The 15,158-nt window shown below is 43.5% G+C and overlaps 3 protein-coding genes across 5 annotated transcripts in view; all 3 read left to right on the forward strand.

Moving 5' to 3' along the window:
• Positions 1 to 2: 2 nt before the first annotated feature.
• Positions 3 to 9,641, forward strand: LOC136675671 (zinc transporter ZIP6-like). Of its 2 annotated transcripts, XM_066652363.1 has the most exons (12): positions 3 to 782; positions 1,374 to 1,469; positions 2,884 to 3,561; positions 3,679 to 3,823; positions 4,066 to 4,188; positions 4,284 to 4,453; positions 5,652 to 5,837; positions 5,942 to 6,026; positions 6,461 to 6,787; positions 7,086 to 7,166; positions 7,527 to 7,717; positions 8,535 to 9,641. In XM_066652363.1, the coding sequence occupies exons 2-12, from the start codon at positions 1,440 to 1,442 to the stop codon at positions 8,685 to 8,687; spliced, it is 2,169 nt and encodes a 722-aa protein (XP_066508460.1). In that variant the 5' UTR covers positions 3 to 782; positions 1,374 to 1,439; the 3' UTR covers positions 8,688 to 9,641. The 2 variants fall into 2 exon arrangements, with proteins under 2 accessions (XP_066508460.1, XP_066508461.1); XM_066652364.1 differs by lacking the exons at positions 3 to 782; positions 1,374 to 1,469 and adding an exon at positions 2,480 to 2,533.
• A 1,801-nt stretch (positions 9,642 to 11,442) lies between these two features.
• LOC136675354 (caveolae-associated protein 4a) lies at positions 11,443 to 13,251 on the forward strand. The gene is made up of 2 exons (XM_066651858.1): positions 11,443 to 11,823; positions 12,676 to 13,251. The coding sequence occupies exons 1-2, from the start codon at positions 11,443 to 11,445 to the stop codon at positions 13,249 to 13,251; spliced, it is 957 nt and encodes a 318-aa protein (XP_066507955.1).
• A 1,784-nt stretch (positions 13,252 to 15,035) lies between these two features.
• The window catches only part of LOC136676125 (intraflagellar transport protein 57 homolog), a 7,313-nt gene continuing 7,190 nt past the window's right edge, over positions 15,036 to 15,158 (forward strand). For both annotated transcript variants that reach the window (XM_066652992.1, XM_066652993.1), the window contains exon 1: positions 15,036 to 15,158. This exon is cut by the window's right edge and continues 210 nt beyond it. The gene's annotated coding sequence lies outside the window, so the exon portion shown is untranslated.

Raw genomic sequence — 15,158 nt, forward strand, 5'->3', positions numbered from 1 at the left:
CCCCCTCTGGTCTACTCACATCTCCATGAGGTATATACTTTGAAATACAGATCCATACTGAGAAATACATCCTCACATTGTCCAGTAACACCTCACCATGTCTCCCTCAGATACAGACAGAGATAAACACTGACTGAGAAAGAGAAGACCTACTGAACACGGACTGAGAACTGACTCATCAAATTAAACCCATTGGAGTCCAGATCCATTTCTGAATCATGTTTTGAATTTATTGTAATTATTAAAATTATTGGGGCAGCCTTCACTGACCAGCTCTGACCCAGAAACAACCTGTAAAATACCATGATGTGTTTGAACAGAGTTTGACTCTCGATCTGTCTTGGTTGGGTTATGTGTGGTTATGTAATTAAGAAAGGAGATTAAAAGGTTACAATTTGAAGGATAACATATCTGTGATGAATGATGACTGTGGATGGGAGGGATGCCTTTTCTGTGTCTCAGAGACTGAACACCAGACCAGAGACCTTCAGCAGAAGGAATCCAGTGTAAACTGAACTCTGGTGATGAATGAGGAAATTAAAAGGAAATATGGATATAAACAATACCTAAAGGTGCGTTGCATTAGCGCCCTCTTTTGAACAGTTGACAAAACAACCAAAACGTTATCAACTTTGTTAAGGTATTACACAAAGCAGGATTTCTCCATTTAGCCAGATTACTTAATTCCAAAGTCAGGCCTGTCCTATAGGAGCAGAGCTGAAGGAAATTCTGGACAAATCTCAACTCTGGACTCAGGTTATCTGGACAAAACAGTATTTGAAGTATGAATATGTTGCAAATGTATAAATTGTGTGTAATATATAAAATATATTGAGAATAGTGAGCTTAATTTTCATTTACATTGCAACTAGGCAATTTTTCACTACAAAATACAAATTAAACAACATCAATTCAGACAGTCTTTGTCACAACACATTTACATTTCGCGACAGATATTTCCCTCAGTGTAAAAGTTAGCTTAGCGGTTAGCTTCCTTTTCTCTGAGGGGAAAATATACCGCCATTTTAATCCTTACATGTAGAGTACGGATACCAACACAGGACAAACGTAATCTCATTGTGAACCTCTCAAAAGCTTAGCAGTATTGGCACCTACTTAAACAAAAGCGTTTTTATCTAAAAACATATTTTCTTTCAAAGTCAAGCAAGTTTCGGATATTAATCTACACACACATGACTCCTGAAAAATGTTGATTTCAGTGAGTAAAGTACTTCTATTTATTTTCAGTTAGCTAAGATTTCCAATATCGGAATTGGGGTAACTACGCTACGTGTGTGAATATGAAATTGTATCATAATTAAATGAATAATATAATATTCTTTCATTTCACAATTTTTATGACGGTTGTGGAGCGGTCACGTGGTTCTGTGCGCAGAGCTGAAGCATATGACGTCATTGCCCACGTGTGTTTCTGGAGAATGAAGCAGGCCTCGGCGCGGCGCTTTAAGGTGAAGTGTTTTGTGTGTGTTTGTGGCTGATTGTTGTGTTTTGGAACCCGTAGATGAACGCTATCCGCGGGGCTTTATAGTTTGCGCCGTGGGGTGTGAGCGCGCGGGGTATCCCGGTGTTTCCGGGGCAGGTGACGTGTGTTTGCGCACGGCCCGAAAACAAAGTGAGGCGTGTGCGTAGTTCTGTGTGCAGCTGCGAAACGGCGCTCTGTTTGGATCAGATCAGAGGGAACAGCAGCTGATCATTTCCGAGTCCTGGTCAAAATCCGCTGTAACTCGGCTCGAGTTTCCGTTTTAAAATAAAAACCGGAAAAGGCCGCGGGACACAGCCTCTGTCCGATGCAGTTAGCTACTGAACATACGGTCACTTTTTACAGAAGGCGAAGTCAACCGAGTTCCCCGATTCATTCATAATGATTTGGTTGAGCTGGAATCACAGTGATGGGGAGTGTTGAGGTTTTAAAGCAATTCCTGAGTTAATAGACTAGTGTTTTGAACGGAACCAGACGTCCTCCTAAAAAGCTCCTCAGAATATTATCACAGTACACCTTAGTGATGGTAAAACTGTAATGGATCTGTCAGATGAGGATGGTCCTTGGGCAGAATGTGTTCTGAAAACTGAGGGTGTTATCATTTTAATGAAGGTTTATGGTTAGAACAAGGAAGATAAAAACAGGAACTTGCTGAATGAAATTGCAGGAATTATCAAGCAACGACAGACACACTTTCTGACCATGATCATAGTGGGAGGTTACTTTAATGTCACTCCAGACGAGTGGATGGATACGTGGCCTTCTAGAGTTTTACATGAACATAAAAACGAATTCCATCTCCCTACCTTTTTCAGAGTAAATGACTGCCCACCTGGGTTAGGGTTAGACAAGTGACTGTCGAGCCACGCTCCAGCTACAGCCACCTGCCTTAGACTAGCTTCCCACCTCCATCATTGCTTTCTTTATGTATTATTAATACTATGATTACATCAGTACACACGATCATAGCAGCAGACGTGGTGGTGGCACAGTGACCTTCTGTAAATAACCTGTAGGTGGATTGACCAGAGGGTAGGTGCCGTCATCAGCTGTAAAAAGTGTTAAAGAGATTTGATTTGATAAAACTCAAACAGTTGGGGAGTTTATTAATGATAATAAATGATAAGAACTCTTTGGAGAAACTGACAAAAGGCAGTTTACTTGGTTGAACCCTAATTTAAAAACAAAACCAAGTATATTTTAACCTTGGTGAGTTCAGTCCTTAAGTATGTCTTAAGTAAGTCTCCTTAAGTGTCTCTCTCTCTCTCTCTCTCTCTCTATATATATATATATATATATATATATATATATATATATATATATATGTGAGTGTGTGTATGTAACAGTGATGTATTATTGTTCATTAACTCTTTCGGTGTTAGGTGATGGAGTCCCAGTCCAGGCCACGCCTCCTGGCTGTGACATCACTGCTGCTGTTCTTGGTTGGGGTGTGTGGAGACTGTGGTCCTGTTTCCGTGGAGACGGATAGTCTGTTGGCGGCACAGACTCAGCAGCGCCACCTACAGGCGCTCTTTCAAAAGTACGGCCAGAATGGAAGCATCTCATTGGCTGGTCTCCAGAGGTTGCTGGAGGGAGTGGGGCTGGACCGCATCAGGAGGGTGATGGTGCAGCATCATGGACATCAACACAACCACACACACTCAGACACACACACACACAAGCACACTACACAGATGCACACTGTCGGGGGTAAGAAGGAGAGTGAAGTTTCTCGTATTGAAAAGAGTGACTCCACACCGGATGGTAATCCCGATTCTGTTTCTGGGAAGAAGATCCAGTCAGATTCACACCATAATCTTTACATGAAAAGAGCTCCAGACGCCACCACTCTTCTGACCACACCCACTTACGCCTCCAAGTCTCGCCGAGCCAATCGCAGTGCAAACTACAACCCCCTGCAGGACCCTGACTCAGCCCAGATCAATACAACACACACTAACCATAGCCAACTCTCCCAGGAGACGCAGAAACAATACCTGGAGTACCATGACCATGACCACGATGATGAACATGAGCATGAGTACAGTCAAGGTCAAGAGGTACAAACACACTCTCTATAATGTGACTCTCTTTAATCTGCAATTATTTATTTTCTTATTCATAGTCTCTCTCTCTCTCTCTCTCTCTCTCTCTCTCTCTCTCTCTCTCTCTCTCAGTGCCAGAATGCCTCCAGCCTTCTGCAGTCTCATGGCATGTCCCAGGAACTTGGTCTCTCTGTCCGAGACTTCAGCTTCCTGTGTCCTGCCCTCCTGGAACAGATCGACTCAAAGTCCTGCCTCCTGCATCCTGACAACAACTCAGGTTAGAGCATGGTCTGAATAATTCAGAGGAGCACTCTGTCATAACTACAGTACAAATTTCTGTGTTGTCCCAGATTTATTCTTCATTCGACTGGTGTTTAAAATATAATTAAGGCAGAATCTTCTCTAGACACTGGTAACATGTCTGTGTCGTAATGTGGATGATAATTAAGTTTTCATTTAATGTAGAAACCATTAGTGATGTGATGACATAGTGTTTTTATATATATATATATTTTTCAGATTATAAACATCACGAGCACCACCACCACCCCCACCATCATCATCATCATCATCATCATCATCATGTCCCTGATCACGATCAAAGCAGTGAGAAAGCTCAGACGAGTTCCCCTGTTCAGATCGGTGAGTGTGGAGGTGAAGAGCAAGAATGTGGGAATGAGTAAGAGATTAATGGAATGTAGTTTAAATGTGTGTGTGTGTGTGTGTGTGTGTTTCAGCTTGGATCTGTGGCTTTTTGGCCATCACTGTAATCAGCCTGCTGGCCCTGGTGGGGGTGGTTTTAATTCCCCTGATGAACAGAGTGTGTTTCAACTTCTTGCTGAGCTTCCTGGTGGCTCTAGCTGTGGGCACGCTCAGTGGAGATGCCTTCCTCCACCTCATTCCCCACGTAGGACATACACACACACACACACACACACACACAGAGATACACAGATACAGACACACAGATACACACACAGAGATACACACACACACAGATACACACACAGATACAGACACACAGATACACACACACAGAGATACACAGACACACAGATACACACATAGATACAGACACACAGATACACACAGAGATACACAGACACAGAGATATACAGACACACAGATAAACACACAGAGATACAGATACACAGACACACAGATACATAGACACAGATACAGATACACAGACACACAGATACAGATACACAGACACACAGATACAGATACACAGACACACAGATAGACACACAGATACAGATACACAGACACACAGATAGACACACAGATACAGATACACAGACACACAGATACACAGACACACAGATACAGATACACAGACACACAGATACACAGACACACAGATACAGATACACAGACACACAGATACACAGACAGATACAGATACACAGACACACAGATACAGATACACAGACACACAGATAGACACACAGATACACAGACACACAGATACAGATACACAGACACACAGATACAGATACACAGACACACAGATACAGATACACAGACACACAGATACACACACAGAGATACACAGACACACAGATACACACACAGAGATACACAGACACACAGATACACACACACACACAGATACACAGAGACATACACAGATACAGAGACACAGATACACACACACAGAGACACACACAGACACAGATATACACACACACAGATACACAGAGACATACACAGATACAGATACACACGCACAGAGACACACACAGACACAGATATACACACACACAGATACACATACACACACACAGATACAGATACAGACAGACAGAGAGACACACACAAATATTTAAAAGAATAGTCTGGTTTAGAATCGTCTGTAGTCCCTGTATGACCCAGTTTATGTTCTACAGAGCGGGTCCCCCACACGGGGGTGGCCATGTTTAAAGTAGACTCTCTGGTACGTCCAGTCCATGAGCTAACACTGTAAGCGCTGTGACACTGCTTCATAACCTTTTTAAAAATGTATATTGTGTTTGTTCCAACAGCGAAAGTGTGTTCACTTTCTTTCCAAACCTCACACACAACTCTCTCTCTCGTCTCTGATTGGTCGTTCCTTCTCTCAGTCTCAGGGTCACCATAACCATCATCATGCAGCCAATGAGGACGCAGATCATGGTTTAAACGATGACAGCGAAGACCCTCTGAAGCCAGTTTGGACGGGACTCACTGCACTCAGTGGAGTTTATGTCATGTTCCTCATCGAGCACTTCCTCACGCTGGCGAAGATGTACAAAGACAAGAAACAAAAGGTCAGACACATCACACACACACAAAGCAGTGTATCTGATATGTACAGGGAAACTGATTATTTATTTTAGATATGAAATTAAACAATAGGTGTCTGTCTGTGCAGGTGCAGAAGAAGGTAGAGTTGTCAAATGAAATTCTGGACTCTGAGAAACAGCCTGCTCTGGAGGATGATGCCAAAACATTGGAGGGTGTGTATTTTTGTGTGTGTGTGTGTGTGTTTGAGGAAATGAGAGAGGACTTTTGAGTAAATCTTATTATTTACAAGTCACAATTACATGTGGTTAGTATTTGGGAGCTCACCAACTCAGTGTCTCAGCAGCGCTGAGAATGATCCATTACCCAAATCACACCTGCTCTGTGGGGGTCTTGTGGGGGTCCCGACCATTGAAGAGCAGAGTGAAATGGGAATGAGGAAGTATGCAGAGAAATGTGGACTACAGTCTGTAACTGTAGAACTACAGAGTGCTCCTGTGTGGACAGTGAGTGTAGAAACAAGGTTGTTGTTCCTAATCCAGTGATCGTTCAGTGTAGTTTGGTGCAGACGATTGAACGTCCACAATGGGTGCAAATAAAGTAGCTGAAGGATTGCCTCCAAACTGTTGGTCGTTTTGTTTTTATTCAGATGCAGGGCCAAATGGCGCGTGCGAACTCCCCGAGGAAGAGGAAGTGATGTTATCCCAGAATTACACTGATGAAGACTGTGAGAATAAATGCCACTCCCACTTCCACGACACCGTGGGCCAATCGGATGAGCAGCATCACCATCACCACGACTACCACCACATTCTCCACCATCACCACTCTCAGAACCACCACCCACACACACACACGCACCGGCACACACAGTCGTACTCTGTCCAGCACTTTGAGCAAGCCGGTATCGCCACGCTCGCCTGGATGGTCATCATGGGAGATGGACTGCACAACTTTAGTGATGGACTTGCTATAGGTAACACACACACACTCTCTCCTTCAGGAATAGACTTGCTAAATGTAACACACACACACACCTTCAGCTATGTTCTCGCTGTAGGTAACACTGAGAAACACACACACACACAGCTTCAGCGATGCAATAGGTAACACACAAATACACACAGCAATGGACTAACTACGGTTATACACACACTTCAGTACACTCACACAGATGTAATTGTCTGTTATGACATGTTTAATAATAGAGTAAAAGTCCTTACACTAATTGTAAACTCTCTCCTTTTAACACATATATTTGTGGGTTTTTTCAGGAGCTGCGTTTACAGAGGGAGTGTCTAGTGGCCTCAGTACTTCAGTCGCTGTATTCTGCCATGAACTTCCTCACGAACTCGGTAACAGCAGCTTTATCCCAGTACTGTGTGTGTGATCAGATATTATTTGGAACTCTTGTGGTTTTGTGAGTGAGTAGATGATGTCTGACTGGGGTTTGAACAATGAAAGTTATTGAGAGTTACATCTTTATTCTCACAGTCCCCCCCTTTATTACACAGCACTGAATGTAGAAAGAATTTGTTTTTGTTGTGATGTTGAAGTTGAATCATTGTTTAACTAAGTGCTAAACAGCCCTTACTCCTGCTACTACTGCTCTTCCACTGTAACACTGTTCCTGCTTCACTCCAATAGAGTCGTGTCTGTGAGATTATAATTTCACTCGTTTGATGAAGACACTGGCCGTCTGTGTGTGTTTGTAGGAGACTTTGCCGTCCTGCTAAAGGCTGGGATGTCAGTGAAGCAGGCAATTCTGTACAACCTGCTCTCTGCGCTGATGGGATATCTGGGAATGGTGACGGGGATTCTGATTGGTCACTACGCTGAAAACGTGGCCACGTGGATCTTTGCTCTTACGGCGGGACTCTTCATGTATGTTGCTCTGGTGGATATGGTGAGTAACATACACTCAGACACTGAAGGTGTCCTGGTGTTTCTCTTTTGCAAAGTTGCTACAGATATACTGTGTGTGTGTGTGTGTGTAAGTAAAAGGGTGCTTTTCCACTGCATGGGTCCGGCTCTACTTCACTCGATTCGGCTCGCTTAAAGCGTGTCACTTTTCCACTGCGAAATGGAGCCGGTGACATCACAAATGTTGTTGTTGTTGTTGCATGGCTCAGCTCCCATTTCCTCACAGAGCAGGTTTACTTGTCGCACGTTCATCTTTCGCTGGAGATTTTCCTGAGACACCGACCCAAGAAGCGTCTGACCCTCTTTAGAAACCCCTCGGGGAATGTTACGAGCTGCTGCTGAGAGTCGGATAAAAACTAATGTGAACATTGCTGTAACTTCAGAGATTTTACAAGCGGTGAGTTTGTGCTGGATCTCTGTGTTTTCTGGTGATTGGTAGGTCTTTTCAGACCAATCAGAGCTCTGCAGGGTTTACACCTCACATTTAGTACTGACTCGGCTTGGGTGGAACCCGGCGTGAGCAGGGACTGAAAAAGAACCTGGTTCCAGGAGCAGATATGGCCGGTGGCAAAACTGAAGAGCCGAGCAGGTTCCATGCCGTGGAAAAGCACCATAAATGAAACATTTACTCTGTGCAATGTGATTTCTCACAGAACGATGCTTTCTGTGAGGAGTGAGTCAGGAATAAAACAAACCACATCATAAACAGACACCTGTGTCTAATTTACATTTGACTTTATTAAACCCACAATTAAACAGTTAATAAAAACTAGTGTGTGTGTGTGTGTGTGTGTTTGCAGGTCCCAGAGATGCTCCATAATAACGCCAGTGAAGCAGGGTTCAGTCACTATGGCTTCTTTCTCCTTCAGAATGCTGGAATACTGCTGGGGTTTGGGATCATGCTGCTCATTGCCATGTTTGAACACAAAATTCAACTCCATATCAAATTCTGATTCGACATCAGTTACCAAACACGCTTTGTAGCTCCTAGGAGATGGTCCTTTTCAGATTTTATCGGAATCATGGACTTGATCTGAAACCTCTAACTGTTCTCGTTCAGTTATGAGCAGGTACTTTCTGAGAAGCGTTCTACTGTTACACTTCTTCACTGATGGAGAAACAACCGTTCAGTGAGGACCTGTGGTTTGAATCATATCTAATATTCCTTACTACGTGTTTGTTGTAAGTATGTTATAAGATAAATGCTTGTTTTAAGTGTTGAAGTGTTCTATTCCCTGAGGAGGTCGTTTGAATTTGTTACGAGTAATGAATGTACATTGGTTTATTCAAGTGACACTGCTTCTCCCAATGAAAATAAGAGTCTTTCTCCAGATAAAACTCCTCACAACAATAAAGGTGTCTAGAAATGACATTGAATAAACTTTAATATTCTTACAACAGTCTCAGGATGAGGGATATCAGATATTCTGACTGGATCTAAGATTAATTTGATTGATTAAGAGGTCTTTTTCTTTTCTTTTTTTGTTTTTTGAGTTGTTTGACAAAGGGAACTTAATTATGTATTAATGAGAAACCCTATCAGTTCAGAAGTGTGTCTGGTTTTTTCAGGTGGATGCTGAGGTTAGTGATTTTGTTTGGATCCGATCATCGTGTACTGTGTGTGTGGCTTTAGCTTCTGTTTTAGTGGCATTGACCTCATCCATTCCATCACTGCATTTCATGTTTAAAAACAGTGTTGTAAAGATGCTCAAAGCCTATTGTTACAGTGTATTGTTGTTGTTGTTATTATTATTATTATTATTATTATTTGTTGTTGATTATTTTGAATGTGGCATCCTGTTTGGTCAGTGCTACTGTGCAATCACATACTGTTACAGAGCTCAGTGTAAATGTGTGTCCAAAAGTTTGGAGCATTTTGGGAATTCCTTGTCATTCACATTCCATTAAACAATATTCAGAATCACAGTGTGTCACGTGCATTAATGAGCTCACACACTTTACAGAACAATTACATTACAATAATTAACATTTTAAAACATGAAAAAAACAATTAAAAATATTCAAATACAATTAAAACAAATGAATATATAAAAGAGAAAAAAACTGCAATAAAACATTATTATCATTGTCTGTAACCCTTATCCAGTTCAGGTTCGCGGTGGGTCCAGAGCCTACCTGGAATCATTGGGCGCAAGGCGGGAACACACCCTGGAGGGGGCGCCAGTCCTTCACAGGGCGACTCACATACATACTTCAGTGTGTGTTCCCGCCTTGCGCCCAGTGATTCCGGGTAGGCTCCGGACCCACCACCACCCTGAACTGGATAAGGGTCACAGACAGTGAATGAATGAATGAATGTTTTGGAGGAGCTGCACATGAACCAATAGTCACTTTAGTGGCAGCTGTCTCTTTAAGTTTGATGAGGTGAGCTTGAGTCACCAGTTCAATTCCCAGGACCAGCAGAAAAAATGAATTCACAGCTGAAGGGCCATTGAGCAAGGCATCAGCTGCTCCTCAGTTGCTGTTGCTGGCATCTTGATGCTCTGGTGGTGTGTGTGTGTGTGTACTATGATCCCTAATGGGTGTGGCTAAATATTGTGCACTAGTGTGTGCGTGCGTGTGTGTGTTCATTACCACAGATCTGTTTAATGCAGAGAATCAATTTCCTCAGGGAGGACAAATGAACCAATTTTTTTCTTTCTCCTCTTCATACTCAGTGCCAAACATGTGCTCGTGGGCCACATCTACCCCCAGAAAAGGCCCGTGGAGCATTGGAACTGTGTTCTCTGCATTAATCAGCTCTATCTGTGTTGATACAGAACTGTCATGCAACGATCACCCAGTGTTCATGTGGCTGCATGCACTCATACACAGCTACAAAGGGTTCTGGGAGCGATGCCATAGAAGAACCATGTTTGGTTCCATGAAGAACGCTGCTGGTGAAGAGAAGTGAACATATGAAAAAACTTTTAAAATGTTTAAAAATCCATCTTAAGGTTCTTTACCCGTTTGAAGGTATCAGCAAAAGTGGTGGTTCTGTGGCATCACTCACATCTTCACAGCAGTGTAAACTTACTGCAGCTCAGAAGAACATACTCCTCAGATGAACTGTGCTCTACCAACGTTTACAGTGCCACAGTGATGGTGCAGTGCATGCTGGGATGTGTAGTCTTTGGATTTGTGTGTCAATGGATTTTTATTTAGAGTTAAATTCCATAAGGAAAAAAAATGCATGGGAGATCAGGTTACGTGTGTGTGTGTGTGTGTGTGTGTGTGTCCTCTGCAGCTGCTATCTTCAGTTGAGTTGGATAAGTACCCCTAGGGGAGGTGGGGGGAACTGTGTGAAGTGACCAGCCTTTAGAACCTAAATGAACTGCTCTGAATCAGACACACACACACACACAACCAGCACCATACCCAAATGCCATTCTACTAAATATTTGAAAGGAGAATCACCAACCTTTTATAATCCACACACACACACACACAGTGAGAGTTAAATAAGTGAAATTATCGGGGCTTTCCGCTTCGTTTCCCTGCACAGCTACTTCCAAAAATTCCCCCGTGTCCTCTTACAGTCGTATTTATATCACTGAGGAGTGTGTGTGTGTGTGTGTGTGTGTGTGTGTGGGTGGGGGGCTCTCTGGCAGGACAGGTCTCAGTCAGTCTTTATCTTCAGGTCTCATCCACATCCAGGGTTCGACTGGATCTTCTCAGAACTTCCACCCATCCGAGAGTGTATTGGAGATGGAGAAGAGAGGAGACGTCATGTTGGGCATAGAGGATGAGTCTGGTCAGCCGGTTTCTGCCCTGTCCATCCTGTCTCTCCTGGAGAGAGTGTCCACCATCCTGGACGGCGTGCAGGCCAGTCAGCAGCGCATGGAGGAGCGCCAACAGCAGCTCGAGACCTCCGTTTCCAACGTACAGTCAGAGCTCATCAAGCTTGCCCAGGACCACGGATCTACTGCGGACACAGTCAACAAGCTGCTGCAGAAGTCCCGCCGTGTGAGCGCACACGTGAAGGAGGTGCGCTCACGTGTGGAGAAACAGAACGTGCGTGTGAAGAAGGTGGAGACCACACAGGACGAACTTCTAACCAGGAACAAGTTCAGAGTTGTCATCTACCAGGTACGTGTGGTAGGGTGGGGAATGATAACACACAGCACACTGGGGCTCAATTCTCAGACCATGGTCCTTGGGTAAAACCTCTAAACGTTCGGATAAGGACATCAGCCACGTGTGCTATCATGGGATGCCCCAGTGTAGTCATGATCATGTATTTGGATTGTCTCAGTAAACCTGAGATGCAGCGGTGGGGTAAAGCAGTGGATAACACCAATGCATTCCGCGTGAAAAGTTTGATTCCCAGATTGAGCTTGGGTTGGACTCAATCTCCCAGCTACAACAGCTTTCCTCTGTAACATGGGTAAAGAATTTGTTAGTGGCTCTATGTGAATGTCTGCCCCATACGTGTGAGAGTGTGTGTGTGTGTGGTTTCAAGTAACTTCTAAGTATACCATCTGAACCAGAAATGGACTCTCATGAGGCACACTTCGGTGTTACACATTCAGGATCTGATCAGAGCTGTCTGCATTGTCTCAGGTGCAGTGGTTGGTTAGGGTAGTGGATAAAACCATTGCCCTCCTCGGAATAGAGATTTGATTTCCAAATTCACTCCACTCCCTTGAGGTGCTTCTCATCTAAAAATAATTAAATAAAATAATGAATTAGTTATTATTAAATAAATAAATAAATAAATAAATAAATAAAAGCATCTGCCAAATGGACCAGGAGAACGGTGTCGTTATAAGGGTGAAGACGTTAAAGCATGGGGCTTTTATGCAGCATCGTTTATGAAGAGGATGAATCAGAAACACTTTCCCTGATCAAAATCAACACAATATTCCTTTTACAAAGTGTACAATGTTTTTTTTAATCTAATAAGTCTTCATCACATCCTCCGTCTCTGTCTCCCTTTAGGGTGAGGCTGAAGTTCCATCCGTTGCTGTGACCAAGACCCCAAAAGGGGCAGGTCTCGCCAATTTGGAGGTGGAGCCGGATGAGTACGAGATCCCTGCAGACCTCTCATCCGACGAGGAATACATGGTGGTGGAGGAGGGGGAGTCCTCCCGAGCGGCTCGTCTGAAACAGAACATCAAAGCGGCGTTCTCCAAGGAGAGCATGAACAAAACCAAAGAGAGAACCCGCGAGAACCTCAGCAAGACCAAGGAGAGCCTCAGCAAGACAGGCCACATGCTGGGCACCAAGATCAACACCCTCGGAGACAAGATAATCCCCCAGGAGCAGAGGGAGAAGATGAGGCAGAGCGGAGAAAGGCTGAAGGAGAACATCGCAAAGAAAGCGCCCACCATCAAGCTGAAAAAGGAACGAGCCGTGGCCGAGGGGCAGGAGGGAGCCGAGGGGGAGGCGGCCGTGACCCCTCCCAAAGGGAAGAAGAGCAACCCCGAGGTCACGTACACGGAGGTCGTCACAGAGGGCAAACGGGAGGGACCCGTGTCTGAGGAAGGAGCCACTCGAATTCCAGAGAAAGAATAGAGCAGGGTCACGGTGTGGGGGGTGGAAAGGTGAAATGAGGGGAAGGTTAGTGAAGGAGGGAGAGAGAGTGTCAGAGAAGTGAAAATAGGTGCCTAAGGAAGGTCAGAATGACGAGAGGATTGTGTACGAGTGTGTGGATGTAATAACCCAGTTAACAAAGATTTAAAAACATAAAGAAAACACCCTGGTTAAAGCCTGTCAATCAAAACCCCACTGACGACAGAGCAGGGGCCGTCAGACTCAGCTCCCAGTGGGTCACTATCACACTATTAGAGTTCTTCCTCCTTAAGCACACGTTTGACTGTAATGAGGCAGACAGTCGATAAGGAACAACAGTTACCTATGTATCATGATTCCTAAAATGATCTTTAGGGGTTGCTATAATTCCCAGTGCTTTTGTGGGGGACCATGGCACCTCCAGTTTTCGCCTCTCCTTCGCCTGTACGAATAGGAAAGCTTAAGAATCCCATATAACACTCGAGTGAATGCTCGATAGTTCTCCTGTAGAGTACGGAACATGGAGTTGTTTTAGAGAAATCTATTTAATATGAACAATAAAGAAAGAGGAACTATGTGCTTATTTATCTCAGTGAGGATTGAAAGGTGATCATTTACAGTATTGTGTCTTTGTCTGTGTGTGTGTGTGTGTGTGTGTGTGTGTGAGTGAATAAGTTATTTCTGAAAACTTTACCCTACACTTTTACACAAATAAAAAACAGAAAAACTGACTGTGGGAAGAGAGTTTACTGAACTTTTGCACTTTTCAGTGTTTGGTCCTGCTTTCACCGTTTGGGTTTTCTGTATTAAATTTATTAAAAATTCACTGGAACAAACTGCAAAATCTAGTACTGAGTCCTGTATCTGGAGTGTGTGTGTGAGAGAGAGAGACTGTGAGACAGTGTGTGTGTGTAAGTCTGTGTGAGGTAGAAAGAAAGAATGAGTGTGAGATAGGTGTGTGTGTGTGTGTGTGTGTGTGTGTGTGTGAGAGATAGTGAGAGAGACTGTGAGACAGTGTGTGTGTGTGTGGAAGTCTGTGTGAGGTAGAGGGAATGAATGAGTGTGAGATAGGTGGGAGTGTGTGTGTGTGAGAGAGAGAGTGTCTGACATGTCTGCTAAAAAAAGATGACTTGAAATAAATATGAACAGCTGAAGAGCTCTATTTAAAATCTCTCTCTTACTCGCTCAGTTGCTCTGTGTGTGTGTGTGTGTGTGTGTATGTGTGTGTGTCTGTCTGTCTCAGGATTTATCAAATGCCAAGATAATGATCCATGTTGCATCTTTAGAAATACACACAGGTGCTTCGCTGCTATAGGAACGAGGACAACACACACACACACATCAGACTTATCAACAGATTACTAGGAGATTAAAAACATAGTTGAGAAATCCCACTGTTAAAGACAGATTCAAACAGCTAGGGTTTCATACTTCACAAATCTAAAGAACCAACCCCGTCAAATTACAGGACCCGGCTTTAAAGCAGCAGGTGAACAACAGATTGAATAAATTCATATTCACAAATCAGCACTCGCACTGAATTACATCTAAATCCACAATTCTGATAAAGAGATGAACATTTAGGGGTTAATCAATGATTGAAGGCTGACTTAAAGTATATAATCTATAAAAATATTACCAAAGTGAATTTTGGTTTAACTGGTCCTGACCAGCACTGCTTACATAACTATTTACTGTGTTTTATTAATGCTTCTCAGTTGTTTAATTACAGCTGCTCTAGAAAACAGTTTGTATCGTTTCACTGTTTCGAAGCGAGTGAACACAGCCCTGACGTCCTGACGACTGTAACTACAACAAACCCGCTAGCAGCTAACTTAGCATTTAGCTCTGCTTTGGTTGGGGTTTTTATGACTTTCTTTTGAGGGCAGCTCCAGCGCAGGCTCTAAACC

The sequence above is a fragment of the Hoplias malabaricus genome, chromosome X1, assembly GCF_029633855.1.
Source record: "Hoplias malabaricus isolate fHopMal1 chromosome X1, fHopMal1.hap1, whole genome shotgun sequence".
Lineage (NCBI taxonomy): Eukaryota > Metazoa > Chordata > Actinopteri > Characiformes > Erythrinidae > Hoplias > Hoplias malabaricus.

Coding starts and splice junctions, on each gene's coding strand:
- LOC136675671 (XM_066652363.1), top strand. CDS start 1,440: ATGAAGCAGGCCTCGGCGCGGCGCTTTAAG. Junction 6,027..6,460: donor TGATGCCAAAACATTGGAGG/GTGTGTATTTTT, acceptor GTTTTTATTCAG/ATGCAGGGCCAAATGGCGCG. Junction 7,718..8,534: donor ATGTTGCTCTGGTGGATATG/GTGAGTAACATA, acceptor GTGTGTTTGCAG/GTCCCAGAGATGCTCCATAA.
- LOC136675354 (XM_066651858.1), top strand. CDS start 11,443: ATGGAGAAGAGAGGAGACGTCATGTTGGGCATAGAGGATGAGTCTGGT. Junction 11,824..12,675: donor TCAGAGTTGTCATCTACCAG/GTACGTGTGGTA, acceptor GTCTCCCTTTAG/GGTGAGGCTGAAGTTCCATC.